Raw genomic sequence first — 27,949 nt, forward strand, 5'->3', positions numbered from 1 at the left:
GTCAATTGACAGAGAATACGTTTGAGACATAAAGACATCAAAATCACAGTCACTGAGCAATGAAAGGTTACCAGTAATGTGGTAATGGCGGTACAATTTATTTTATTTTTATTTGATTTCTTTTTTGGGACAATCGTGCAAATTGTCCTCTCGCGATTAGAGCAGTTTGAAATGACTAATAGCTCAATAGTCCGCTGCAATGACCATTGTGCATTCTTCTAACATTTTCAGGCAAATGGTTTTAATCCCAGCCCAATAGACACAAGCAACGTGGTCCTAAGCAGAGAGCTGCAAGTGAGTTAGCACACATTTGTTTGATGACTTCTTATTTTTGCCGATCAAAGAACAACAGACAAGCTATAGAAGCAAAAACGCAAATTACTGAATGCCGACCAGTATTGAGGCACACGTTTCCTCGTGTTTTGTCTTTGGTCCAAGGGGATGGTGGAGCTGGTGGCTGAAAATTACCACAACATCTGGGCCAAAAGAAAAAAGAGCGACCTTGGAAGTAGAGGTGATTTAGAAGCGGTGCACTCAATTGTGCTTCCTGTTTACGCGTAGATACATTCAGAAAGTACAGTATGTGCCTGACCGTCCATCTGACACATTGAATGTACTGTAGCTACCTTTTTTTTTTTTTTTTAATCCTGTCAAAGTGCCAGCGGCATGATATGTTGTTTATTTTTATTGTATGTCCGAAACAAAATTCACCTACCTATAAATGACTTTGGCATCATAGCTTTACACAGGATCATGGGTCTAGGTCTCCCAAGGTATGGGAGCCCTAGATTGTTTGCAAACTGGGCAGACGTGCAGTAAAATAGGTCCATAGCTGCTTCAGCTGCGTAGTTACTGACAGCCGACAGGATAGCTTCACTTTTATTGCCTTAGGTGAAAGGTCACTAGTAAAGAGGTCAAACCTCTTGACAAGGACCTCCTTATATATGCCAAGAGAAAATAGTAAGACAAAATGAACATGCAACATATCTGGTAACATATCTGGTGGCGTGCATTGACAAGACTCTCCAGGTCATTGTCCAGGCACATTCTGTTATGTTGTGCCTCCACCTCATTTAAGCATCTTCCCTCTCATACGTCAGCTGGTAAGGAATGATTGGACGCTTTGCTTTTAGGCGGAGCTACGCACCCTATGCTGGTGCCCTATGAGACGCTCACAGCCAAGGAAAAGGCACGTGATCGAGAGAAGGCTCAGGATCTCTTCCGGTTCCTGCAAATTAGCGGCTACAGCATCACAAGGTGGACAAAAACGGGACGAATTCAAGTTCCTCGAGGAGCCGTTTGACAGTTTAGCGAAGTGACCATGATGTTATGTATTGTGTTGCAGAGGCCTCAGGGACTTGGAGCAGGATCCCTCATCCATGGAGAAAAGGTTTGCTTACAGGTTCCTCAAAAAGCTGCTCAAGTACGTCGACTCGGCCCAGGACTTCATCTCTCACCTCGGTATGATAACGCAACAGACAAGAAGACAAGAAGAACCGTGTGAATGTTTTATTAAATGTTGATCTTAATATTGATTTCATCCAGAGGCCATGGCTGCCAGTGGCAAAACAGACAGGTCACCTCATGAGCAAGAAATCAAGTTTTTTGCCAAAGTAAGACTGTGATGCATTTACCGTACATTATATATATATATATATATATATATCTCACGTCTGTACATTTGTTGCCTTTGTTGTGCCTCCGCAGGTTCTTCTACCGCTTATTGACCAATACTTCAAGAATCACTCCCTCTACTTCCTGTCATCACCCAATCAGAACCTGAGTAGCAGCGGCTGCGCCTCCAACAAGGAGAAAGAAATGGTCACCGGGTGAGCGCATTGCCTTGCACGGCCAGACCGCTCATGGGCACTGCACGACAGTAACACTCATTGCATGACATGACAACAGCCTTTCCTCCAGCTGTTAACGCATTGTAACGCTCTCAATTCTTTCCTGTTTCTTACTTTCACACATCCAGCTTGTTTTGTAAACTGGCAGCTCTTGTCAGACATAGGATCTCTCTCTTTGGTAAGCTGCTTCCTTCTCTGTGTATGACGTACTCTTTTAGGCTTATACATAAAACAACATCTCTTTGGAATTATGGCTACGTAATGGTATTATTTCGCACTTTGTGATTCACTGCCGTCGGACAACCAAAAGCATGTTTTCCCTTTTCCTCGAAACACACATCGATAATTACATTGATCAATCAATCAAGTCAATCAATTTGATACATGTTTTCAACTGCAAAGCAGTAAACAATGTAATATTCTCAATAGAATGAGGATATTTTTGTGAGTAGACGATGACATTGTATTTCCCTTTTCCGACTTGTACATTTTTTAAAAATCCCCTCAGCATTATCCAGTTGAACTTTATGTAGCCTGAGCTGCTTCTCGTGGCCCCCTTCAGAGCAAAGGATTGCCTAGAAGCACTATTTAGTGGGAAATCACATACAAAAAGTGAAGCACAACATTACATTGAATCTGGACTACATTCCTACTAGCCGAAAGGCTGCATTTTGGCACATCATTGATTCAATTTCAATCCAGTTTGTTTTTGGAGACAAGTGCAAAACTTTGGTTTTTAAGTAGCAAAAATACATTTTCTTAGGAAGCGACTCGACCACGATGGTGAGCTGTCTGCACATCCTGGCACACACACTGGATACCAGGTAGGTGTAGACGTGACAGCAAACAATAGGATACTCTGAATAATCTGATTGAAGTCCAAAACAGCATTCTGTTAAATGGAGAACTGCTCAAACATTTTCCCAGCGTACAAGGACCATGGCTTCGAATAAAATGTGCTGCATCCTCACTAAGAGCATATTTGCCATGAAATGTTCTTCTTGCTGGAGTGTCTTGTGGGAGGCACTGGCATTAGCGAAGAGCATCCTGGCATTTCATTCAGCAAACAAGTTGCATGCGGCATACGATGCCCAAGGCTTACAATGCGCTGCTTGTTACCGCAGCTCACACATAATGAAGACAATATTGTTTCTTGTCTTTCATTTCTCTTTTCTACTGGGACACACCAAGGCCTTGTTATTCATTGAGCTACATGTTATGAATTGTGAAATGCCGAAAAAGACAAACTTATCGTATTCATGGATTACAGACAGTGTTTCTGTACTTTGACACCAGCAAAGTCACCTTGGATTTATTGTAAATATTGACGTCATTTATTGAATAAATCACTCATGTTTCTGTGTAAGAGGTAGTGAGGTGGATGTCTCATACTTCATGAGCTTTACATGCCAAGAATGATGCACTTGTTTATGACCTAATATATGTCCCTTCGGAGTGTTGAATAAGATCTTTTCCACTACGGCAGGACAGTGATGAAGTCGGGCTCTGAATTGGTAAGGGTCGGGCTCAGGACGTTCTTTGAGAATGCCGCTGAGGACCTGGAGAGGACGTTCGAGAACCTCAAGCTGGGCAAATTCACTCACTCGCGCTCACAGATGAAAGGCGTGTCCCAGAACATCAACTACACCACGGTGGCTCTGCTCCCCATCCTCACCGCTCTGTTCGAACACATCACGCAACATCACTTTGGCATAGACCTGCTTTGTAAGTTGTCAAAGCGAAGACTTGATCGAACAAACAAATGTTGATATGCATGCCAAATGTGAGAAAAGAGGAGCGGCAAACATTGTTACTTCCCAAAAACATCCTATATAGCACTCGACATTGTCATTTTTGAAGGAATGAATTGTATTACTCTTCCTTACTTTTATGTAATTTCACAATACAACTGCAGAATTCGGAAGCCTAACGTTTCATGTAATACACCAATGTCCTTTCACATTAAAACATGATTACAAATGATGATGATCCTATTCTGTCAACTTTCCATCGAATCTTTTCCTTTTTCCACACTATTTGTTTTAAATTGCCACAGATTAAAAAGTCAGCGTCATGAGTGATGCATTACTATAGCCTCCTTTCAGAAGATGCATGTTGGCCAAATAATAAGAATTCTGGGTCTTCAATGTCTGGCCCCAAATGAACTAAAAACATAGAACATTTGCGTGGCTACAGCGATTAAAGGCCATTTTGTCAAAAGGAGTCAACAGTGATTGAAAGGCGGGATGTGAATGAGGACCCAAGATAAACCAAGATGAGCAATAGATTATTTTAGAATCCCAACGGAATGCTTTTTATAGGTTGGAGAGAGTCGACATGTCCTCCGAAAAGATGTCTTGTCACCACTAATTCTAAATACTTGTATGTTGTGCTCTTCAGAATGCAATGTAAGGTAACGTTTATATTATGACCATCATTTATTAGCAAAGCCTTGCATTAGTGTGTTACATCTTTTGTGTTGTTTTTGACACTGATAGTGGTTTCTCAAATTCCCAAGAGCAGCAATACTGCATTTGATGTCACTAAATGTCCCGCCATGTGATAGTCATACTGAACTCAAGCAGATTGTCTTGACCGAAATGATTTGAATCCCGGTCACCTGATAAGAGAATGGCATTAATAAACACTTTAACTGGAACATATCAACAATGGATGTTTGTCCCTGCTATTCAGTGAATAATATATAGGAAGTGTTCGGACATGTTTAGCAGAAGACATCTTATCTGTCACAAGGCGATTCAGTTTGTCTTGTTTTCCCCCTTTTGCATCCAGTGGATGATGTCCAAGTGTCCTGCTACCGAATCCTGACCAGCCTCTATGCTCTGGGGACCGGGAAAAACATCTACGTAGAAAGGTATGCTCAATAGGAATTATGTTACTCCGAGAGTACTGCAGTTCAGTCATTGTAAATCCCGGCCTTGACAGACACTACTATTCTCTGTGTCCCGCAGACAGCTACCGGCTCTCGGCCAGTGTCTGGCCACCTTGGCGGGGGCCACGCCGGTGGCTTTCCTGGAGCCGATGCTCAATATGTACAACCCCTGCTCGGTCTTTACCACCAAGAGTGGCCGTGAGCGAAGCAGTAAGCTAGTTACATGTTGTCCTATCAATGTGCCAAATCTGCAGTAATACTAAATAAGTTTCTACAGTATAATAGATAATCCACACTGGTGTCTTTAGTTCTCGGCATTCCGGACTCAGTTGAAGAAATGTGTCCCGGGATGCCCCGTCTCGACGGGCTCATCAAGGACATCAACGACATGGCCGAATCCGGAGCGCGGTACACAGAGATGCCCCATGTGATTGAGGTGGTCCTTCCCATGCTCTGTAACTACCTGTCCTATTGGTGGGAGAGGGGGCCCGAGAACCAGCCAGCCGGTGGCAGCAGCGTGTGCTGCACCACTGTCACTTCTGAACACCTCAGCCTCATTCTGGGCAACATCCTCAAGATCCTCAACAACAACCTGGGCATTGATGAGGCCTCGTGGATGAAAAGGATTGCAGGTGCTCACATCCCCCATTGAGTCGTAATTACTTTGATGTTCTAAACATTGGTTAGCTCTTCTTATGGTTGTCGTACTAAGCGCTATTACATTGAAACCATTTTATGGAATCAAGCATTAACTATAAGAACAATTCAGAACAATTTAACTATTGCATTCTTAATTATCTATTTTATTTACTGTAAATATCATGTAATATATTGTACTTTTCAAGGTCCAACAGCAATTAAGTATTTTATTTGAGCTATAGTAGTAAATAATCATCAAAATCAAATGAGATTTAAAACGAGAGGTACATCAAAATTCCGTATTTGAATCATCATCATCATCATCATCATAATATTCATTATATAATAATAATGGTCAGTGAGTGTCGGCAGTACTTCTTAACGAGATAGACAGTCGTTTTAGTATATATCGCAACCCAGAAGGAATTGTAGATATGAAAATGCTTCATTTGAATATCCAGCGGTACCTCGACTTACAAATTGTATTCGTTTTGTGACCATGCTCTGAATTCAAATCGCTCATTTCTCAAGTCAACCTTCCCATTGAATTAATGGAAATTCCATGAATCCGTTCCAGTGTCATATACTGCCTGCAGTTACTTTCAGTGGTACCACGGCCCTTTTACCTCCCGTAAGTCAGTTCCCTTTTTGACTCCTGTGTCTCCTTGTTCCAGTCTGTTCCCCCCCCCCCCCCTGTACCTGATCCACGTAATTCCTGCCGCCAAGCCACCTGTCCACACCGGCGCCTGCCAACCCACCTAGGACCACCGCCATTACCTTTCATCAATAAGCTATTCATCCTCTCACATCTGCCTCAGACTGCTCTTGGATCCAGCAAACTCTCTATTCGTGTCATCCAGCCCGCCCCTCCCACCCAAAAAACAACAACAGTAATGACACAAAATAACACGACAGTACTGTACTGTATAAAACATACAATTACGTAACCAATTAACATAACATATTAATGTTACGAGGACCCCAGGGGACCAAGAGCTCACCTCTTTGGCCAAGGATGTTATGTGAAAAATTGAAAAATGTGAAAAATGTTCTAGACTTTTTTCATTGAGGAGAATTGACATTTCTTAAGGAAAATAATGTCATACGCAATAGATAAAATTGACAGTACATTACATATTGATGTAAATGCATCCTACGCTTTGTCGTGGTTTGCCTTTCCAGTGTATGTGCAGCCTATCATTAGCAAAGCTCGCACTGCTCTGCTAAAGAGCCACTTCCTGCCCACGCTGGAGAAGCTGAAGAAAAAGACGGTGAAGGTGGTGGCCGAGGAGGAGCTGTTGAAGGCAGACGGCAAGGGAGACACCCAGGAGGCAGAACTGCTCATCCTGGACGAGTTTGCTGTGCTCTGTAGGGACCTTTACGCCTTTTACCCCATGCTCATCCGCTACGTGGACAACAACAGGTTAGGTCAGGATAACGGAGCCGCTCAGGTGGACAAGGTCAGAGTCAAATGTCCGTCTGCTGCAGGTCCAGATGGCTGAAAGAACCAGACGCCGACTCCATTGAGCTCTTCAAGATGGTTGCTGAAATTTTTATCCTTTGGTGCAAATCCCATGTAAGTCAGCAGTGATCCCCACGGATGGGACTTGTGATTAAGCAGCACATCAAACAAGCTTCATCACCTTTCATTCGTTTGCCCTTTCTCACAGAATTTTAAACGAGAGGAGCAGAACTTTGTGGTCCAGAATGAAATCAACAACCTGTCCTTCTTGACTGGAGACAATAAAACAAAGATGTCAAAGGTTGGTTTCTTATCCATTACCTAAAACATGCTGGCGTAACATCCGATTATTTATTGCATGAAGTCAAGTGTAGTGGCACTCTGGAGGTCAGCAATCGGAATAAAAACCGCCGTACAGCCTTATCCAGGTGTAGCTCAACAAATTACAATCTGGTAGACAAGTTGATTTCTTTCCTTCGGTTCCATTCAAAATGGGAAAACCATGTATAAAACAGATAAACAGTTAAACACAGGGGAAAATGCTACCTAGTTCCTATATTTAAAATAACGTGGCTTGATGGTGAATTGCAGGTGTTTAGTAGCTATGAGTTATAATCACCCAAATGATTGAAAAATAAAGGCATGACACATTTCACTCTGCGTATAGTGATTCTTCATAATGAAGTTCAGTTTTTCGAATTGAACTATTGAAAGAAATGGCATTCTACACAATATTCTAATTCATTGAGACGCACCTATAGATGGTTTATTGACTTTATCCTACGTTTTGTTTCATCACCTTTGTCTTAGAATAGGATATATATCCGGAGTGTCATGTTCTCCCCAACATACTTGTGATGGAAGAGTCTGATCTCTTTCTGAGGTCCATCTATTTGGACAAGTGGTCCAAATTGAAGCTCTTCTCTCGATTTGGGTTTAGGCTGCACGATGGTTTCGGCCTAATCCTTTGAGTTGTCTTTGCATCTGTGCACGTAGAAATGCCCGTTGTCGAAATACCCAAACCACGCCCCTTCAAAGCTTCCGAATCGAACGGAAAACGTCAGGGAATGAATTACGCGCAACAAATGACGTTCTAAGAGTATGTGTGCCTTTATGCATGCAACCAACACTCATGCATCAGAAGCAAATATTCGTGTATATTTGCTTTCAAAGGATGTATTCACAACATTCCACAGAAGTGGTGAACGTGCGCCTACATGAACTGTCATCCTTATCCGCTATCTGCCTGTCTCTCTCCCTTCCTGTTTCTCTCTCTCTGGCTCATACAGTCCTTTAAGGAAAAGGTAGAGTGATGCAGGGCATGTTTACATGACAGCTTATTGGCTCATCAAGTTGAAAAGCCAACAGCGTATCGTGCGTCTGTGCTTTGTAATTTATAGTGGAGTCTTATTATTATGTCCCCTATCTTATTTGTGTTTTCTCCTCGTTGGGTGCCGTAGTGAATTGATGTGTTTTTCTATTGTCTTTGGGGCTGAAATAATAATGCCCAGACCCTTTGTAGCCAAACTTCTTTTTGCTTGATAGATTGTGGTGGTGTTCTGTTTTGGGGCATTAGTTGCCTCTAATGTGTATATTTGTGGTTATATGTTGTGTGTGCGTGTTTATGTCAATGTGAATACGTGTGTACTGTTTTTACAGAGCTTCACTTTGACTAAAAATGGAGTTTTTTCCTGAACATCTTGCTTTTGGAATAGAGACTGCTTGTTGTTTAGCAGTTGTGAGATGCGATGTTTCAGTGGCGCATGTGTATTCACAGATTGTGCCAAGGCTGGAAAACAATGCAGTCTCTTGCTTTTATCATCATCCAGCTTCATAGCATTGTAAAATGCTAAACCATTATTTAAAGGTTTGATTTAGATAGTTATCATACAGGGAAATGACTTCCTTAGATGCATGCAATTATCTTTCATTGTTTATTTTGTAACGTGACTGCTGTATTGAACACTGTATTTTTCAGTCTGGGGGACAAGACCAGGAGAGGAAACACAAGAAAAGGCGCGGTGAGTTCTACTCCATCCAGACATCACTGATCGTGGCCGCTCTCAAGAAGATGCTTCCAATCGGCCTCAACATGTGCACCCCAGGGGACCAAGAGCTCATCTCTTTGGCCAAGACGCGCTACCTCCTGGTCAGACTCAAATCCACTCATCCACCAAGTACACAGCTTTGATAAAACATCACAACTGGTTTGTGTCTAAGCTGTTGAACTTTTGTTTTTATAGAGAGACACAGATGACGAGGTCAAAGATCACATTCGCCACAATCTTCACCTCAGAGAAAAGGTGAGTGCCGACATTGTGGCGAAAAGCCATTTTGTGTGATGACCTTGCCAGAAGCGGCCTCAACCTTGGTGCATATTGTGTATTGCAGTATACATATTATATATATTTTTTGCTATATCTGTTTGACATGTTTCTTGGAAACCTGCTCCCAGTCGGAAGACCCTGCTGTGAGGTGGCAGTTGAACCTTTACAAACATATAATGACACGAGGCGAGGGGCCCGCTGACCCTGAGATGGTGGTGGATCGTATCCAGAGGATCTCTGCTGCCGTTTTTAACCTGGAGCAGGTAGAACATTTGCATTTGCAGGTGTTGGCAGCAAACGTGTGCATAAAGTGGAGGGCAAAGGACTGGAAGCAGGCTGTTAAGTGTTAAATGTTAGCTTATCCGTGACCATTACAAATCCGGATTCAGCATGTTGCCAATCTAGTAATATTGGCAGAGTTTGGACTCAAACTCAAGGCCTGGGGGCCACATCCGGCCTGCCAATTTTTTGTGACTCACTAATGCAATCTTTTTATTTTGACAGACAATCTGAACAAAAATGCCAACTTTTAACAGATATTACATACAAGCATCCGTTTTCACCAAATCCCTTCTTAACATAAATTGAACAATAGTTTCAAGTTAAAGATGTGGTTGACTTGTGATTTAAAATTGTAATTTGTTGTAGAAAAAAAATGATGATTTTCCCACTCATTTGCTCTCCAATGGATCCCCTAATGATGATATGGCCCACAACGAAAGTCAGTAGACACTCTTGCCCTAGTGTGTTTCCCCCCACATTGTCTGAGTTTGTTTCTGACAGCAGAGTGGGTGTGATGGGGCATGCCGATTTTTTTAAATTGGGTTTGTGTCACAACAAATTCTGCTGAGCAACAAGTGACCAGTAAAAAGAAAATAAGCAATTGTGATGATCTGTTTTGTGTTGATTTTCTTTTTTGATATGTTGACATTGGAACAGAAATCAAAGGTCAAGAAGCAAAGCAGACAATGCCTAAGAGTACTCCAGTTTTTATGTCGTGAAGGCCTATCCAAGTAGTGGATTCTGCACCATTTTATTTGTCGTATGAAAAGTAACAACTAAAATACATGGGAGATACATGCTTTTTATTGATGAAGCATAATATATTAAAACACGACTGGACAGAACCAGACTTTCGAGACCTTTGCCTTCATTGAGTCATTATTAGATTCACAACAACAGGAAAATTCTCAGGGCATTGAATTGATCGCAACTGGACTGTTGGCTAGTCTGTCCTAACTCGGTTTTGGTGCATGAACTGATGAGGCGTGCTCAGATGAGAGGCGAAACATCTCCCGAGACAATCAGAACAGTCCAGTTGCAATCTATTCAATGCGCTGAGAATGAAAGGTCCTCGATGAATGCCAATATTCACAGACAACAACATTAACATTTTTCCAAACGCTTGAGGTCATGCATATTGCATACACTGTGTGCGTGTCTGTGATAAATACACTCTTTTCTTTCTCCTGCTAGGTGGAGCAACCACTGAGATCCAAGAAATGTGTCTGGCAGAAGTTGTTGTCCAAGCAGCGCAAAAGAGCAGTCGTTGCTTGTTTCCGAATGGCTCCACTTTATAATCTGCCGAGGTATTCAAAAACAACAACTATAACAACACGCACTGTATCTACGCGTAGGTGTGACGTGTGCACCAAATGATGCTCAAAACACATATCGTTATCTATTTGTTAGGACTTCTTGGTCAACTCCATGTGGTTCTGCTAGCATCTGCAGCATCACACTTTTGTTTTCCTCTTGGCGCAGACGACTCACAAGCTCCATTTTTCACTTCCTGGATTTGTAGGAAAAATGTGTGGCCTGCAGATGTTTTCAAGGAATACAAAAAGGGAAACAGGCGATTTCATGCCCTGCTGCTCTGTAACTCAATTACAGGAATCGAGCTACAGTAGGAGGAAAGCAATTGCGGGGCCCAAGCAGGTGGCGGCCACCTTCAATATGTGCTCAGTTGTGGCAACCTGCCTGCCTGCCCGCCTGGCAAGCGGCATGTCACATTCATTCCCAATTGTTGACACTGAAATATGTCCGAGCATAGCAAACATTTATTAAACTCTGCTTCCATTGCTGACACATTTCTGCTCCCGAATACTAGATTGCTGCATGTGAAGGAGAATGCAAACTCCTGTATATTTAGTCCAAATCTTTGTTGCGTCCTCAATGTCACACTGTCTCTGACTTGCCTCCCTCGGGGAGAAAAACAATAATTACTTCCTGAATGCCTGCCAACATATTTGTTGAATAAGAAAATGCACGAGAACTCAGACTATGACAGTCTGCTTTCCACGCCGACAGTAATATATATATATACCTTGACTCATGTTGACGACACCACGCACACCTCTTGTAACGAGCCCTTGCTTTCCTCCAGGCACAAACCTTTACTTCCATTCATTCAAATATCCCGACTGGTTTCGCCACTGGTCACACTTTGGTATATAAGGCAGTAGGGCATCAAGGAAAGAAGAGCTGATTTGCCATTGTGTAGGTCATACACAGTATACTGTATTGGGGTTGTTTTTTTTCAAATCAGATTTTCCTCACAGCTCGTGAGCAATTTGTGATGTACGATCAGTGTGTGATGGCATATGCTCCGGTCTTCCTCTGAAAGCATCCATTTAAATAAGACTTTTCCTCATTAAAAGGCGAATGGTGAGCTGGAGCCTATCCCAACTGATTGCTGGATAGCTGGCCAATCACAGACCACTAAAAAACATTCACATTCAACTTCACAATTTAGAATCTTTAATTCACTGTGATTAATTAGAATGTGCGAGGAAGCTGTACTCGAAAAAAGCCTCGAGAAAACCCACACAAGCACAGGGAGAACATGCAAACTCCGCATCGAAGGCCGAAGCCCAGATTCAAACCCCGAACCTCAAAACGGTAAGGCAGACCTACTCTTGTCCCGCCGTGCTGCCTTTAAAAGCATTTTTACTTGACTTGACTTCACTTACATATGCTGTGACAAGTTCTTGAAAACGTATTCATGACCAGTGGGATGTACCAGCACCCGGAACTAACAGGTCTAAAGCTTGCTTCCCTCCTTCCCTCTGCTTTGATCTAACCCAGGCTAATTTCCTCTGACCCCTCCCTAGGCATCGCTCGATTAATCTCTTCCTCCTGGCCTATCAGAGAATATGGATAGAAACAGAGGAGTACTCTTTTGAGGAGAAGCTAGTACAAGATCTTGCTGTAAGTACTACTTAACACCCTAAAAGCCCATCTCAGTGGTGGCCGTGTGCCCCGGGGAGGCTCGCCCCTCCTCCTGTTCTACCTTTGACGTTGTCGTACATGCCCGAAGGTGTTTTCCCCACTTTTATGTAGCAAGCATGACATCACTGCTGATGAATTGACTTTTGTGCATCGATCCATCCATTGTCTATACCGCTTAACCGGCTCAGGGTTGTTGGGAGCTGACATCAATCAAAAGGCAGATTGCACCCCGGGCTGATTGCCAGTCGATCATAGGACACACATCGCGACAGTCAACCATTCGGTCACATTCACACGGTCGCTGAATACATGCTGCCACTACATCGCGGTGTCGCTGATTTTGCCAGAGCAAAATTCAGGGTAACCGACTTAATATTAGTGATCAGAATTTCATGGCGACACAATTTCTCAAGGAATTCTAATTTTACACCTGATATTTCTTTCCAAACTAAATTATACTGATGTGCATCTGAACCTACCTTTTGAAAGTAGACTGTCGAATTGTTACAACATTTTCTCACATAATATGGAATTTAAGCCACTGGGGACCAAATTTTAAGAACATTATGACCCAGCGATTACTTTATAGAATAGTTCAAGAATAGTACATTTGCGTTTGATGTCCATAGAATTATATAAAGGGGGCTGACGGAGAATCCTGTCCTTTTTGCCATTCTTTACAAAGCTGCTGCATGTCACCTTGTGTGCGCGTGCGTGTGTGTGTGTGTGTGTGTGTGTGTGTCGCATGCAATGCTTGTGCTTGATAGTCTGCATGCTTCCGGTGTTTAGATTAGATTAGAAACTTGTTGTACTGTCACAGCACAGTCGTGTCCTACTACATGCGTAATTAATAACGGTACACCATAACTTGTCCAGAAAACCCAACACAAAGTGGAAGAGGAGGAAGAGGAGGAGGTCAGAAAACAGCCCGATCCTCTTCACCAGCTCATTTTGCATTTCAGCCACAATGCTCTTACAGAGTGCAGGTAAACACACACATTCACATACACGCACACACAGATGACACGCGATATGTGGCCGTGCGTCCTTTAACCATGCAATATTTGTCTTCTTGTTGTTTCAGCTCTTTGGAAGATGATCCGTTATATATTGCATATGCAGATATGATGGCAAAGGTACATTATTGACTTACTGACTTTGACTAATGTCAAAAAGTGCCGGTTTTACGTCACCTTTCCCTCACAGAGTTGTGCTGAAGGTGAAGAGGAGAATGATGAGGAAGAGAAAGAGAAAACATTTGAGGTGTGATTGAAGCAAACAGAGATAGATCCTCTTTTCTCTCTCTCCCACACAGCATGTTGCACGATGTGTGTCTTGTCTTACAGGAGAAAGAAATGGAGAAGCAAAAGATGTTGTACCAGCAGGCCCGACTGCATGACCGCGGGGCTGCAGAAATGCTGCTCCAGATGATTGGCGCTAGTAAAGGTAAAACATCTTACCTGTCCACCCTCACGCACTCACCACATTTGCTATATGGTATGATTTACGTTCTTTGGTCATTAGGTCGACTGGATGCCATGGTGACCTTCACCCTGAAACTGGGCATCTCCATTCTCAATGGGGGAAACATTCTGGTCCAGCAGGTTATGGTTGCTCCCCAAGCAGAAACGATTCAATGGACCGCATCAACCTAGTTGACTTTCTTCTTTTGTGCAGAAAATGTTGGACTACCTGAAAGAGAAGCGAGATGTCGGCTTCTTCAAAAGCTTATCTGGACTAATGATGTCTTGCAGGTAATGAGGTTTCCCGCTCTTTTTCAAGTTAGCCATAAGAACTTCAATGAATGTGAGCCAGTAATGGCTCATCTTTCCTTCTCAGTGTGCTGGACCTCAATGCTTTTGAGAGGCAAAACAAAGCAGAAGGTCTTGGGATGGTTACAGAAGAGGGATCAAGTAAGAGAGTTAATCAGCACCAACATTATTTGACATACTCTTTATAGCACCCAAATGATTATGTTGACATTTTCAGGTCAAAGTAAACAGTCCTTACTTAACTTCCAAGAACCTATTGAGTTATACATGTTTTTGGTCAAGCTAACTACATTTTTAACAGCGTTTTCACAATCCTGATATCAGTTGGACAGAGAGCAACATACATACATACAGTACAGACAGACAGACAGACAGACATACGCAAGGACATTCAAACTCTTCAATATTGGCTCTTTTCAGGTGCACACATGATGATGATTGGCCACTTCAATTGGCACACCTGCCCAATCTAATGAGATGTAAAAAAAAAAGAGATAATGATGCTCAGTTTTGATTAGCACTGGCAGAGAGGACATCCATTGAGAAATATGTCATATGCATATAAATTCAACAATGTTATTAACACCTATATAGTTTGAATACACTTTCTGAGTATGACTCTTTTTAAAGGCTGAATTTTGGACTACATTCAGGCATCTTGCTGTGATGTAACGTTGTCGTCAGGCTCGTTGAGTTCTCGTCCCACATCACTGGACACTCCGGACCTACAGACTTTGGTGCTCTTTTGTGGTTGCAGAGTTCCATTTTCATATCGTGGTTTTCTTTCATGTTGATGTTGTCATCACACAGGCGAATGAACCTGTGTTACTCTATGTCCAAGTCCGGTCTTTCTGCGGTCAACCAATTCACTTTTTACTTCGTCTTATCAAGTACAAATAGAACGTTTAAAATGGAACAGTATGTAGAGTCATGAATCGCTTCATTAGGTACATTTGCGCAATCAAAGGAGAATGATTTCTAATGCTGCATTTGGTTTTTGTAAACGACGTAGTACACCTAAACAGCTCAGTATGGCGCAGTTCTACCCATCTACAAACGGCAAGCACAATTGTTAACAATGTATCGTATTACTTTCGGTTTAGAGAATCCACACAGGTCTTGCATTGGACCCCATTAGATTGCGCCAGTGTACCTAAAGTTGTATATACTGTACATCAAAAATGCTCCGTGATGCATATTGCAGCTCGTTTCAAGTTCATAAACTCAGGCATAAGTGGTGGTATCTGTTTTAATCCCTGTCTGTAGCGTTTAGAATGTTTTTTAAGAACTTCAATTCCAAGCTTATGTTGCAAATCACTGTATGTATAGCGTTATATCGGGAGTACAATCATTGTCTCCTGTGGATGTGATTGAATATCAATGTCCTCCTTTGCTTATGTCTGCTTTTTGTTTGTTCCTATGATCATTTTTATGTCATCGGTCGCAGTCAACGTGAGTGAGCGGGGTAAATACACGGTTTAGATTCTACTCTACTCTTACATGCAATGCTGACATCTTGATGACTCCCCCTGTTTGACTCCTTCATTCATGCCCCGCTGATCCTTTCTCCACTTTTCACCCTGAATGCATTACAAAAGCACCTTGCTCTTTATTAACCCGGGCTGAAGGAACGCATGCATGCACATTTTAACATCTGGTAGATCGATGCAATATATTGTTCAGTCTGTGGTCTGACGACCCAAATTCCTTCTTCTTTCACAAGAAGGTAGTGCTTGCCAGTTGTTTTGAGTTGCCTTCATTTGGATTATACTAACCGGTATATATGAAGAGTCAAATCTTTGCTTTGTTTGCAAGAACCGATGCGGTTTTGCTGCTGTTCAAACAGCAATGCTCAGTTGTATTAGCATTCTTATGTTTTCGTTGTATATGCAGCTTTACATATAGTGGAAAAGCAATCCTATCACTATTGTGTGTCTTAATAAACGGGAATGTTCTCTGACTGCTTTACCACTGATGGTTTCTTGCCTCTGCAGGTTCCAAAGTGCTTCAGAACGATGAGTTCACGAAGGATCTTTTTAGGTTTCTGCAGCTTCTGTGCGAGGGACATAACAACGGTATCTTTATACATTTAAACCAAGAAGTGATCATGGTAACGTCATTTTGGAATATGAAGTGGTTAATGATGTGAATGAATTATCTGCAGATTTCCAGAACTTTCTAAGGACACAGACTGGAAACACAACTACAGTTAACATCATTATTAGCACTGTGGACTACTTGCTCAGGCTTCAGGTGTGATCTTCTGCTATGAGCACTTCCTTCAATACGGTGTCTATGTTTCATACTGATATTATAGTTTCCACCGTCTGATATGCATTCATATTTCCTGTGACAGGAATCCATCAGTGATTTCTACTGGTACTACTCTGGAAAGGATATTATTGACGAGGCGGGTCAGAGGAACTTCTCCAAAGCGCTGGCCGTTGCTAAGCAGGTCTTCAACTCATTAACGGAGTACATACAGGTGCAATGTCACAACACACAACACCGTGACAGGGGTTCGGCAATCTGTTCATTTATCAACTGAGATCTGTGTGGTGTGCTCTAGGGTCCATGTATTGGAAACCAACAGAGTCTGGCTCATAGCAGATTGTGGGATGCAGTTGTGGGCTTCCTGCATGTTTTTGCCAATATGCAGATGAAGTTATCCCAGGTACGAAATCCTGATCGAGAAAACATTAGTTTTCTGATGATTTATGCTCAGAATACTCTTCCAATCAACCAGGGTGCCACCCTATTTTTCAGCTCATCTCCCAAATTGGAAATGGGATCAGTTCCTTACCGAGACCCACACTTAATAAAATGAACGCATAAAATGGGCTACAACATATATAACCCTGTATACTTGTACAGTATACCAACAAATTACTGTGTTACAATAAAATTCATCTCAAACTCAACTCAAAGTTTGCGAATGGCAACTTTACCTGTAACATGGGGTTCATTTAAAAATCCCCAAATAATATTGCAGTATCATTTGTTTGCGAACAGTCCAGAATGTACCCTGCCTGTGTCCGTCTGTCTCAATCCTCTTAGCGTTAGTGAGACATGCTGCATTATCATCTCAGAACAAATGCCTTGACATACGTACAGCAGCATTCGTGCTAGCAACTGGAATATACTGCATATTCGTACATACGTAAGTGCTACAAATATAGCAGTTTAATCAATGCAATATATAGGATTTGTTTTTGCATACTATGATAAAAGAAACTTATATTGGCGACTTAAAATACAAAAAAATATCCCACCAAAGATGCTCAGTGAGGCAGAGAACAGATGGAAGGATTTACATTTAACGTATGAAAGTTTGAAGACCTCAGTTTGAAGACCTTAAACGATACGGACTGGCGAGACATCTGTTTTTAGACAGAAAACAACATTAACGCTGCTTTTGATGGATGGAGGTTACCTAGAAGCACACTTCGGGACTTGCGAGGCAGGTGTTTACGAGCAGACCATACACAATGGACAGCAGAGTTCAAAGGAGGCCACCAGCTGTCTCAGTCCTGCCTTTATCTACTAACAGGACTCCAGTCAGATTGAATTATTAAAGGAGCTGCTGGACCTGCAGAAGGACATGATCGTTATGATGCTCTCTCTTCTCGAAGGTGAAGTCATAGCAGCATGTATTTGTAAGAACATTTATGATGGATAAAAAAGTGTTTGCATTGACAGAACAATGCTGCAATGTAATCTGCAATATTGTAATGAAATATTTTTGATGTGACAGATTTCCATATCTCTTTGCAGGAAATGTTGTCAACGGGACCATTGGTAAACAAATGGTTGACACCTTGGTGGAATCGTCCAGCAATGTGGAAATGATCCTCAAGTTCTTTGACATGTTCCTCAAGTTGAAGGACCTGACCACCTCAGACAGCTTCAAGATCTATGATGCCGAAAGCAAAGGTTTCATCTCCAAGAAGGATTTCCAGAAGTCCATGGAGAACCAGAAGCAGTACTCCCAGTCGGAGATTGAGTTTCTTCTGTCTTGTGCCGAGGCGGATGAAAACGACATGTTCAACTATGTGCAGTTCGTGGAGAGGTTCCATGAGCCCGCTAAAGACATTGGCTTTAACGTGGCCGTTCTGCTAACCAACCTCTCAGAGCACATGCCACATGATGCTCGCCTTTCGACGTTCCTGGACCTGGCCGAGAGTGTCCTCAGCTACTTTGAACCCTACTTGGGTCGTATTGAGATCATGGGCGGAGCCAAGCGCATCGAACGAGTCTACTTTGATATCAGCGAGTCGAGTCGAACCCAGTGGGAGAAACCTCAGGTGAAGGAGTCGAAGCGACAGTTCATCTTTGATGTGGTCAATGAAGGCGGGGAGAGCGAGAAAATGGAACTGTTTGTAAACTTCTGCGAGGATACCATTTTCGAGATGCAACTAGCGTCTCAGATTTCAGAGCCGGACCCGGTCGAACGTCAGGAGGAAGATGACGAAGATGTCAACCAGAGCGTGGCCGAGAACCAGGAGGAGGAAGAGGAGGAGAGTGTGATCTTGGAGTCTTCATCTGCCTTCACCTTTGCTTGTATCTCCATGAGGAAAAACATCTGCCACTTCCGCCAGCTGCTCACTCTCAAGAGCATGAAACAACAGTACAGAAAATTCCGGAAGATGAGCGTGAGGGAAACGGTGCAAGGCTTCTTTGCTTTCTTCTGGATGATCATCACAGGTCTCCTCCATTTTGTTTACAGCTTGGTATGGGGTTTCTTGCATATTTTGTGGACGACCATGTTTGGGGGTGGCCTTGTTGAAGGGGCAAAGAATATGAAGGTCACAGACATCCTGGGGAACATGCCAGATCCCACTCAGTTCGGGATCCACGGGGATGTGCTGGAGACGGAGAAGATGGAGGCGCACGAGGCGTCAGCATTGACCGAGCTGGCTCACATGGCTCAGGGGGAAGCGGCCGAGACCGAGCTGATGGCCGAGCTGCTCAACGTCCCGCCTAAGAAGGAGGGCAAGCATGGAGCAGAGCCTGGATTGGGGGACGTGTCCGAGGTGGTTGTGGGAGGCGATGCTCCATCCATAGCCACTGCTGTCAAGCAGAAGAAGGCTCAGGTTAGTGCTGTCTAATACACTGGAACCTCCACAATATCTTCCGCAATGGTGGTTGACTTCTAGGTTTTGTTCATTTCATTTGGTTCATTGTGTGTCGTGCAAACTGTTAGCAATCTATACTGAGTTAAATAATTCAGAAAATGCAAAACCGTTGCCATCAACTTCAATGTTTTCAGAAACATTTTGAACATTCCTCTCATGTGACTGTAAACAGGTGTCAACCACTGTTTATCAAAGCTAAAAGAAATGAAAACCTCTCACCCTTTGAAGATGCCTGAAAGACATAGGAAGGTGTTTGCGAAGTGAGACTGTCGGTTTTGCTGGAATTAATTAAGTGTTTTATGTCTTTAAAAAAAGCACATGCAAGTGCTAATCCTTTGGTCATTAATGCTCCGTGAGCTCAAATAGAAATGTGTTTATTTCTTACGGGATCGTTTGAACTTAATTTCTGTCTGACCTTTGAGGTACAATCGGTGTAATCGGTTTTTCCAATTTGGGTTGAACTCTGAATTGTTGCACTTTGGTTGGCAATATTCCACCTTGAAGCTTCCATTGCGCTTCATTTTGTAAGTGCATGTGTGATGCTTTTACATGGAACTCATTGGTGACTGAATGTTAACCCTTTATATCGTGTTAAGGGCATGTTAAGGATTTTGGATTAACTACTTTTTGGCACTTTTTGCTCGCTACCCTTTTTTAACGTACATATTAGAAATGTAAACCTATTTTGAATACATTTGGTGTGTAGCTTCTGTTGGGTGATAAAACAATATTATTAAGAAGGTAAATAATGCAGCTACAGAGTTGGACGAATGGATGGATGAATAGATGCATGCATCTTCATCCGGTTTATATCCTCACCTTACAAACAAATTAAGCCTCATAGTTACAATGAGAGGGGTGACAATATTTAACATTTAAATGGGTTCTCGATTTAAATGTTCAGTACAATATACAGTCGAACAGTCAAGGTGGGCTCCGTAAAATGACGTCCTGGCCTGCAATCTCTAGAGTTAATATAAGTAGCTATTAATCTGTTTTTTAGATGGCTGCAAAGAAGCGGGCATCAAATGGAGACTACAAATCGGATTCGGAGAAAGCAGAGTGAGTATTTTGTGTCGTTGTATTAATAAGTGGTCTCCTGCCACACGCTTCTCTAACAGAATGTTTCTTGGTGTAGCTCTGATGATGGCGAGAAGAAGGACCACGACAAGGCCAAAGATGAAGGCCCTCCTGAGCCTTCCTTGGAGAGGAAAGTCCCCAAGAAGCGACTCGGTCTGAAGAAAGAACCACCCGAGGCCTTCACAGCCAGCTTCTTTGCTGGTTTGGAAATCTACCAGACCAAGATGCTGGTCAGATTATCTCTCATTTAACGGATCCAATAAATGGCTGACGAGTATTTGATGAATTTTTTTACTTGATGTATTTTATAGAACTACCTAGCCAGAAACTTCTACAACCTGCGATTTTTGGCACTCTTTGTTGCATTTGCAATCAACTTCATTCTTCTCTTTTATAAAGTGAGTTAAATACTGTACGGCATGAAAGTGTGGGTAAAAATAAAGTCAAACAAATCTATTCCAATTCTTTAATGTTATAAGGTGACTGGTGATAACTCTGATGATGAGGACCCTTGGAATGGTCGAGGGAGAACTGGGGAGGAGGAGGAGGAGGAAGACGGCTCTCTTGAATATTTTATCCTACAAGAGAGTACAGGTTACATGGCACCAACACTTCGCTGTCTGGCAATACTGCACACTATTATATCTTTTTTGTGTGTAGTGGGATACTACTACCTGAAGGTACACACATACATTCCTCATGAACATGATATACTTTACAAACATAAATACTGTTCACTATATGGACAAAAGCATTGGGCCGCCATATTCAAATTAGGGTTAGGGTTAGGGATGTTGAATTCTAGGAACGCTTTAAAACGGTGATTTCCAACCTTTATGGAGCCAAGGCACATATTTTACAAATGAAAAATCTCAGGGCACACCAACAAACAAAAACGTCACAAAACGTAGATACACAGCAATTACTGTATGTACTTCCCGCCATCTAATAGAAGAACATTTGTTTGTTCTTGACACGATTGGTTATCGTATGAAAAAGGACTGGACCCAAAAGTAGGCGGAGGTTGGATGGTTTAATAATTAGCAGCTCATGGGGGGGGGGTAGGATATCCGAGGAGTGATGCTGATGTGTTGGAACGGGGAAGTTTGACGGCACGGTTGGAGCAGGCAGCGAAGCGGGAAACACGGAAGGAGCACCGGGGACAGAGGAGGACAAAGGAGGACTAGTGCAATCGTGAGAGAAGGCCTACGTACCGCGAACGAGGGTAGATTTCTGAATCTGGCAGGCAGGCTTATATGCAGGTAGTGATGAGTGCTGATTGATAACAGGTGCGCGGCCGAGGTGGTCTTGATTGCTGTGGAGAGAGAGAGAGAAAGAGAGAGAGAGAGAGAGAGAGAGAGAGAAAGAGAGGCACAAAGCGCCACCCAAGCTCCAAAAAGGGAACTGCAGGGCACAGATCATGACAGTTCCGTCTGTCACTATGCCTCACTGGCATAAATAGATGAACAATAGATACATTATTTATTGTAAATAGAATATTTTTGGAGCAATGAAATACAATTTTCAAATTCCCCACAGCACACCTGAAGAGTGCTCGTGGCACACTATGGACCAATGGATGGTTGGGAATCACTGCTTTAAAAGGACCTGTTTGTTTGGCTTTTTGCATGCCTGAATTCAAAATGTCTGCCCAATACGCTGGTTGAACACACAAGTTGACCTCCAATTTGTTCAGATTTTGAAAAAAACCCAAAATAATCCCATAGGAAATCATTAACCTAGAAATAATCGCTACCAGTGTCAGGCAACACGGTGGAATAGTCTTTAACACGTCTGATCTCCAATTGTGAGGCTCTGGGTTGCCTTCCTCTGTGGAGTTTGCATGGTCTCTCGGTGGATTTTTGTCAAGGTATTGAAAAAGCTATTTCAGCTTCCTCCTACAGTCCAAAAATGGGAATGCTAAGTTAATTGAACACTCTAAATTGTCCTTAGTTATGAATTTGAGTGTGCCCTGCGATTGGCTGGAGATCGCTCCAGAGTGTCCGCTGCCCTTTGCCCAAAGTCAGCTGGATTGGCTCCAGCTCACTTGCAACCTTCATGAGGAGAGATTTGTCTCAAAAAGATTCTATAGACTCCGTTGATGACTTGACTGCAAGTCATTTTTATCGGAATCCGACAGTCTGTGGTCCGACCCCGCCGAAATCAGCAGTATCCCGACCATGGCCGAACAAGGTGGCTAATCGGCAGCCCCGTCATCAGTAAGTCAAATAAAAATAAATCGCCTTCCTTATCTGTCAGCAAAATACAAAAAACATGTTATTCTGACACTGTTTAAATAATAACTGTGGCTAGCTCTTAATCATTTCTTTTATAGTCTGTGCTCTCGACAGACACAGCAACCCTGCCGCCTAGCGGAGGGACCGACCTTCCCACGTGTGCATATTCTCAACCTGTGTGCGTGTGAATATCTTGAAAACTGCCTTATGTTTGTCTCAAACATAAATGCGCGGGCTCGCTGATCCGCAAACGCACCGGCAACAATTCACAAGCAGAATTGAATATTTACAAATGATAAGTCATGAGAAATGCAGACCAAACATTAAAAACACGTGTAAATCGCAGATATATTTGTGGATTTGAAAAACGTGTAAATCACAGATATGTTTGTGGATCTGAAACCCACGTGTAAATCGCGGAAATATTTGTGCATCTGAAAAACACGTCGAAATTGTGGATATATTTGTGGTTCTGAAAAATGTGTAAATTGCGGATATATTTATGGATCTTAAAAACGTGTAAATATTTGTGTGACTCATTTTTGGAGACAAATCTCGCCTCATAGGCAAGCGCTATAGAAAATCTGTTATACAAATGTAAAAACAAGACACAAGAGAATCAACTTTAATGATGGATGACGAAGGCATGATGTGAAGGTGATTTGTGTCACAGATGCACCTCACAAGGCAGTGGCCTTTGCCTTTGATAGAGTGATGACATGATCGGTGAAGCTAACAGATTTGAATGTGAGTTCACAAGTGTATCTGTCTTTTCTTCTGTCATGTTCTTGTTGAGAATGGTCCTTCTTTTGAAATAAGTGCTGACAAAAAGCCACACAAGGAAGCAAAAAACAAAAACATGCTTTGACACTTGTAAGGTATGCTGAGGTCTGGTTTGGTAACTTCTTGTGCAGGCGTTGGTTAAAAATCCCAAATTCTCAGTGACTTTGGATCCGATTTTTTCCCTGAAATTGCGGCTTTCAAGGTTCCACTGTACTTTTGTCCCTATAGTGTACTTTCCAAGTGAAACAATCTATAATGGAGATGACTAGAACACCACAAAGGGAACCCATAAATGTATTACTGGATTTGTAAGGTTCCTCTGGTGGTGTTCAAGCGTGAGAAGGAGATAGCCAGGAAGTTGGAGTTTGCTGGACTTTACATCACAGAGCAGCCGTCAGATGATGACATCAAAGGACAATGGGACCGGCTGGTCATTAATACGCCGTGAGTCTGACTCACATTTTTTCAGATCGTTGCGTTATCTTTGCTAAGTGTGTGCCTAATCAAATTTTGTTTTCATGCTCTTTTGTCAGGTCCTTCCCCAACAATTACTGGGATAAATTTGTCAAACGAAAGGTAAGCCATGCCAAGTATTTTGTACCCTCAAAACAAAATATCGTGCATTTGGGGTGGCCGTATCGAAGTCGTTAAGAACTTTGCTTCGATCAGAAAAACATTGATTTGTTGAGAAAGATAGAAGTATGTAATTAACGTATGCTTACTTATGGCAAAGACCCGAAGCGGAGAGAATCTCAGGGCTCGTTTGTAGACGGTGGAGTTGCACTTCAGCGTAAAAACTGGCACATCCTGATTTTTATGCAAGTGTAAGACATGCTGCGCGTGTTTGCCCGTTTGGCAGACTGCTCCGCGCCGACTGGGCGTATTGCTGTAGCGAGGTTGCGCCCTCGGAGATGCGCTTAGCAGAGTGAGCTTCTGGTGTTACATTTATTAGATTAGAGTATTAGTTTATCTACATCTACACCGACTGGCGCCATGCTTAGGTTTTGGCACAGTACGCCACTCACGCACTGCATTTAAAGGGAATAAGAGGAGCCGCGTCGATTGGACAGGATTGAAGTCGCCTGTGATGAGGCCCACACCGGCGCAGACATCCTAGTTTCGCCTGTTCACGAAATCACCAACGTCCTCGCAGAGTTACGACCAGCGCAGGGCTGGATCTTACGCCAGTCATGAAAATAGAGCCCTCGGTTTCAGCATTTTCCCCCTCCTGTACAAAAGTAAGATCTCTTTTGCTTCCCAATAATGCTAGCTTATCCAAAACTGTACAAAACATTGAACGCAATCCAAGTTTTTACACAGCAGCACAATGTTGTTGTTAGCACAGCTGGCTGACAGTTGAGAGATTCTGGGTTTCGAATCTCTACTTGTGTTGGTCTTCTCTGGCACACTGTGTTTTCCTCCCACATTCCCAAAACATTCATTCAAGATTCCCGGTTCATTTCAGGCTGTAATTGTCTTTGGTGTGAATGTGAGTGTGAATGGTTGTTGGTCTATATGACCGGCTGGTGTCCGGTCCGCGGTGTACCCTTCCTGTTGCTATTGCTGAGACTCGGCGCTGTATCCCTGTTTTCCCTGTAGGTGATCAAGAAATATGGTGATCTGTATGGCGCTGAGAGGATTGCAGAGCTGCTGGGCTTGGACAAAAGTGCTCTGGATTTTAATCCTACAGAGGAAGCTGTCACCAAGGAGGCCTCATTGGTGTCCTGGTGAGAGATGACATAGATAAATAAGGAAGCATCAAGCAATTGAAACATTTTGTTGACTGTTTTTCTTTTGACAGGTTGAGCTCAATTGATACAATGTACCATATCTGGAAAATGGGGGTGGTCTTTACAGACAACGTAAGTGTGGATGGTTGGATGGATGAATACATGAAAAAGAAAATGCAATTAACTTCAAATGTCTTTCCATACCAGTCGTTCTTGTACCTTGTGTGGTACACGACCATGTCCATTCTGGGCCACTACAACAACTTCTTCTTTGCTGCACATCTACTGGACATTGCCATGGGATTCAAGACGCTCCGCACCATTTTGTCCTCTGTCACTCATAACGGCAAACAGGTGAGGCGCCTCATGCGGGCGACTGTGTGGGATACCCTCACAATCTGATCACAATTTATAATGTGCAGTTCAGAAATATAACCCAAAAGCAACAGTTTGCCCATTATAGAAGCTCTTTTGGATGAACCTTTTTGATGCCAACATTAATGGGTGTATTTTCAGGAAAATTGTATTTCCGGCTTGCTGCCACATTCTAAAAACATCACACCATAATGATGAAATGAGTTGAAGGATGACAGGTTTTGTTCCCAGCTGCTCTGTTGATTAAACTCCGTTATGAGTAACCCCCCCCAAATGGGTCATTTATTTGATTCTTTTTTCACAAGCTGTATAAACATGACGGCCCAATGTCACTGTAACTGTACTGTGTCATCTTGTAAGGCACTGGTGTTTGTGCAGAAATGAAGTCAACATCTTCCTTCATCCTTGATAAACTGCAAGAGTTTTAAAACGTCCACTTGGAGGCTGTAAATGGCGTGCGGCACGTGGTGCTAGCGGTTAGCATTCCTGCCAGTTCCAGGGTTTTCATCTCGGCTCCGGCATTCCTGCATGGAGTCCGCATGGTCTCCCTGTGCTTGTGTGGGGGGTCTCCTGGTGGTCCTACTTCCTCCCACGTTCCAAAACAATCCCTGTTAAGCTCATCGAAGACTTTAAATTGTCCATAGGTGTAAATGTGAGTGTGAATGGTTGTCTTGTCTATAATCTGTGTCATGAGATTGACTCACGACCATTCCAGCGTGTAATGTGTGTGTGTGTGTGTGTGTGCAGCTCGTGTTGACAGTGGGCCTCCTGGCCGTCGTGGTCTACCTCTACACTGTGGTGGCCTTTAACTTCTTCAGGAAGTTCTACAACAAGAGTGAAGATGACGACGAGCCAGACATGAAGTGTGATGACATGATGACCGTAAGAGAAAGACTCGAATACTCCTATGAGTGGAATGCCTGTTGTCAGTGTCATCTTTCCTCGGCAGTGCTACTTATTCCACATGTATGTCGGTGTGAGAGCGGGGGGAGGCATCGGCGATGAAATCGAAGATCCGGCTGGTGACCCCTACGAGCTGTACCGCATCCTTTTTGACATCACCTTCTTCTTCTTCGTCATTGTCATCCTCCTGGCCATCATCCAGGGTGAGACCCACGATGGTGACGGCGCACTGTACTCTTGTTCATGCTACTAAACGAGGAGGGGTCCAAACCTTTCGCTGGTACTGCGCATGTTTTTCTCCACCACCCTTTGTAAGCTAACTTTACGTGTATTAACAAACAAGGGCGGTTTAAGGGGCTGTTACTTTGCTACCTGGGTCTTCGGTGGAGACTAACCGGACCCGATCCACCTCTTATTGCCACCATGATGACGTCGCAAGTATAGAAACCATCAATACTAAATACAAAATGAAATAAAAGACATCATCCAGAGCAGTTCAGAACCAAATATTAACCAAGTAGAACATGACCAAAACAGCAACATAAATGGAATACATCATACTCACTATGGATGCTGATTTTGACATCTATTCATGTGTTCAGATCGCGAGAGACGTGTTTTTCTGCTCGTCGAACCTGACTCTTTCTGACCAACCAATCAGAGGACAGAAACATGTTGAGGTCATCGAGGTCCAGCTCGCTGGCCTTAGCAGGATGGATTTGAAATGTTAGGTTAAAGGCTGCTTGCTGATACACATTCAATTTCATCAGATAGCACCATTGATTTGGAAGGCCATGGGCAGATGAGCTTGAAAACGGCAGCACGTAGAGGCTGAAATCTGATGGGACCACAAAATAAATCAATCTAACCCCCACATAACCGCCATGGCATAATGGACAGAGAAATGCAGCCAAGAGAAGCGCTACGAAATACTGAGACCGGTAGGGTCATTCGAATTGAGGCCGTAAATGTAGGTCTGTGCTAGGGCATAGGCCTTGCTGGCCCTGACTTAGGGACAGACACATTGGAGCCTTGAACACCTCAGTCCCGGTATCCAGGAAGGTACAATGTGTTGATGTTTGCAGGTTTAATCATTGATGCTTTTGGAGAGCTCAGAGACCAGCAGGAACAAGTCAAAGAGGACATGGAGGTGAGAGAACATTTCAGACAAACAATGAGTGCACGGGACCAACAGCTTTTCTTCTTCTTCCTCCTCCTCCTCATCATTTTGTCCTTTCCTCTCCTCCAGACAAAATGTTTCATTTGTGGTATCGGAAGCGACTACTTTGACACGACGCCTCACGGCTTTGAGACTCACACTCTGCAAGAGCACAATTTGGCCAACTACCTGTGAGTATTGCACCTGTAAGAATGAAGACACTGCATTGTTTGGAACGATAGCAGGGCCAAAGTTTTGCATTTTAAAAGCCAAGAAATTTGGGTTTGGTCGACTTCTCCGTTGTAACAATGCTTCTTTTTTCTTTTTTTTTGCCAGTGAATGTCATACCGTCGGAAAGTTGGCCGATTTCCCT

General features: G+C 43.0%; 1 protein-coding gene across 5 annotated transcripts in view; it reads left to right on the forward strand.

Moving 5' to 3' along the window:
• LOC133487553 (ryanodine receptor 3-like) overlaps positions 1-27,949 on the forward strand; it is a 102,645-nt gene that overhangs the window by 73,056 nt on the left and 1,640 nt on the right. For 3 of the 5 annotated variants that reach the window (XM_061794300.1, XM_061794302.1, XM_061794303.1), the window contains 47 exons: positions 232-294; positions 439-514; positions 1,134-1,257; positions 1,346-1,461; positions 1,546-1,613; positions 1,708-1,829; positions 1,979-2,028; positions 2,614-2,674; positions 3,337-3,575; positions 4,644-4,725; positions 4,823-4,953; positions 5,052-5,375; positions 6,565-6,805; positions 6,871-6,958; positions 7,053-7,145; positions 8,823-8,993; positions 9,088-9,147; positions 9,300-9,434; positions 10,648-10,760; positions 12,285-12,381; positions 13,279-13,388; positions 13,487-13,538; positions 13,609-13,665; positions 13,749-13,848; positions 13,927-14,006; positions 14,080-14,156; positions 14,242-14,315; positions 15,622-15,639; positions 16,169-16,249; positions 16,339-16,427; positions 16,531-16,659; positions 16,744-16,848; positions 17,725-17,806; positions 17,949-19,267; positions 20,313-20,371; positions 20,448-20,619; positions 20,701-20,787; positions 20,869-21,069; positions 23,723-23,853; positions 23,943-23,985; positions 25,009-25,136; positions 25,211-25,271; positions 25,347-25,493; positions 26,262-26,396; positions 26,464-26,620; positions 27,503-27,567; positions 27,667-27,767. In XM_061794300.1, the coding sequence (XP_061650284.1) occupies positions 232-294; positions 439-514; positions 1,134-1,257; positions 1,346-1,461; positions 1,546-1,613; positions 1,708-1,829; positions 1,979-2,028; positions 2,614-2,674; positions 3,337-3,575; positions 4,644-4,725; positions 4,823-4,953; positions 5,052-5,375; positions 6,565-6,805; positions 6,871-6,958; positions 7,053-7,145; positions 8,823-8,993; positions 9,088-9,147; positions 9,300-9,434; positions 10,648-10,760; positions 12,285-12,381; positions 13,279-13,388; positions 13,487-13,538; positions 13,609-13,665; positions 13,749-13,848; positions 13,927-14,006; positions 14,080-14,156; positions 14,242-14,315; positions 15,622-15,639; positions 16,169-16,249; positions 16,339-16,427; positions 16,531-16,659; positions 16,744-16,848; positions 17,725-17,806; positions 17,949-19,267; positions 20,313-20,371; positions 20,448-20,619; positions 20,701-20,787; positions 20,869-21,069; positions 23,723-23,853; positions 23,943-23,985; positions 25,009-25,136; positions 25,211-25,271; positions 25,347-25,493; positions 26,262-26,396; positions 26,464-26,620; positions 27,503-27,567; positions 27,667-27,767 (6,314 nt within the window). The remainder of the gene's footprint in view (positions 1-231; positions 295-438; positions 515-1,133; positions 1,258-1,345; positions 1,462-1,545; positions 1,614-1,707; positions 1,830-1,978; positions 2,029-2,613; positions 2,675-3,336; positions 3,576-4,643; positions 4,726-4,822; positions 4,954-5,051; positions 5,376-6,564; positions 6,806-6,870; positions 6,959-7,052; positions 7,146-8,822; positions 8,994-9,087; positions 9,148-9,299; positions 9,435-10,647; positions 10,761-12,284; positions 12,382-13,278; positions 13,389-13,486; positions 13,539-13,608; positions 13,666-13,748; positions 13,849-13,926; positions 14,007-14,079; positions 14,157-14,241; positions 14,316-15,621; positions 15,640-16,168; positions 16,250-16,338; positions 16,428-16,530; positions 16,660-16,743; positions 16,849-17,724; positions 17,807-17,948; positions 19,268-20,312; positions 20,372-20,447; positions 20,620-20,700; positions 20,788-20,868; positions 21,070-23,722; positions 23,854-23,942; positions 23,986-25,008; positions 25,137-25,210; positions 25,272-25,346; positions 25,494-26,261; positions 26,397-26,463; positions 26,621-27,502; positions 27,568-27,666; positions 27,768-27,949) is intronic. The other 2 variants (XM_061794301.1, XM_061794304.1) reach the window with 1 other exon arrangement.

Source organism: Phyllopteryx taeniolatus, chromosome 13, assembly GCF_024500385.1.
Source record: "Phyllopteryx taeniolatus isolate TA_2022b chromosome 13, UOR_Ptae_1.2, whole genome shotgun sequence".
Classification (NCBI taxonomy): domain Eukaryota; kingdom Metazoa; phylum Chordata; class Actinopteri; order Syngnathiformes; family Syngnathidae; genus Phyllopteryx; species Phyllopteryx taeniolatus.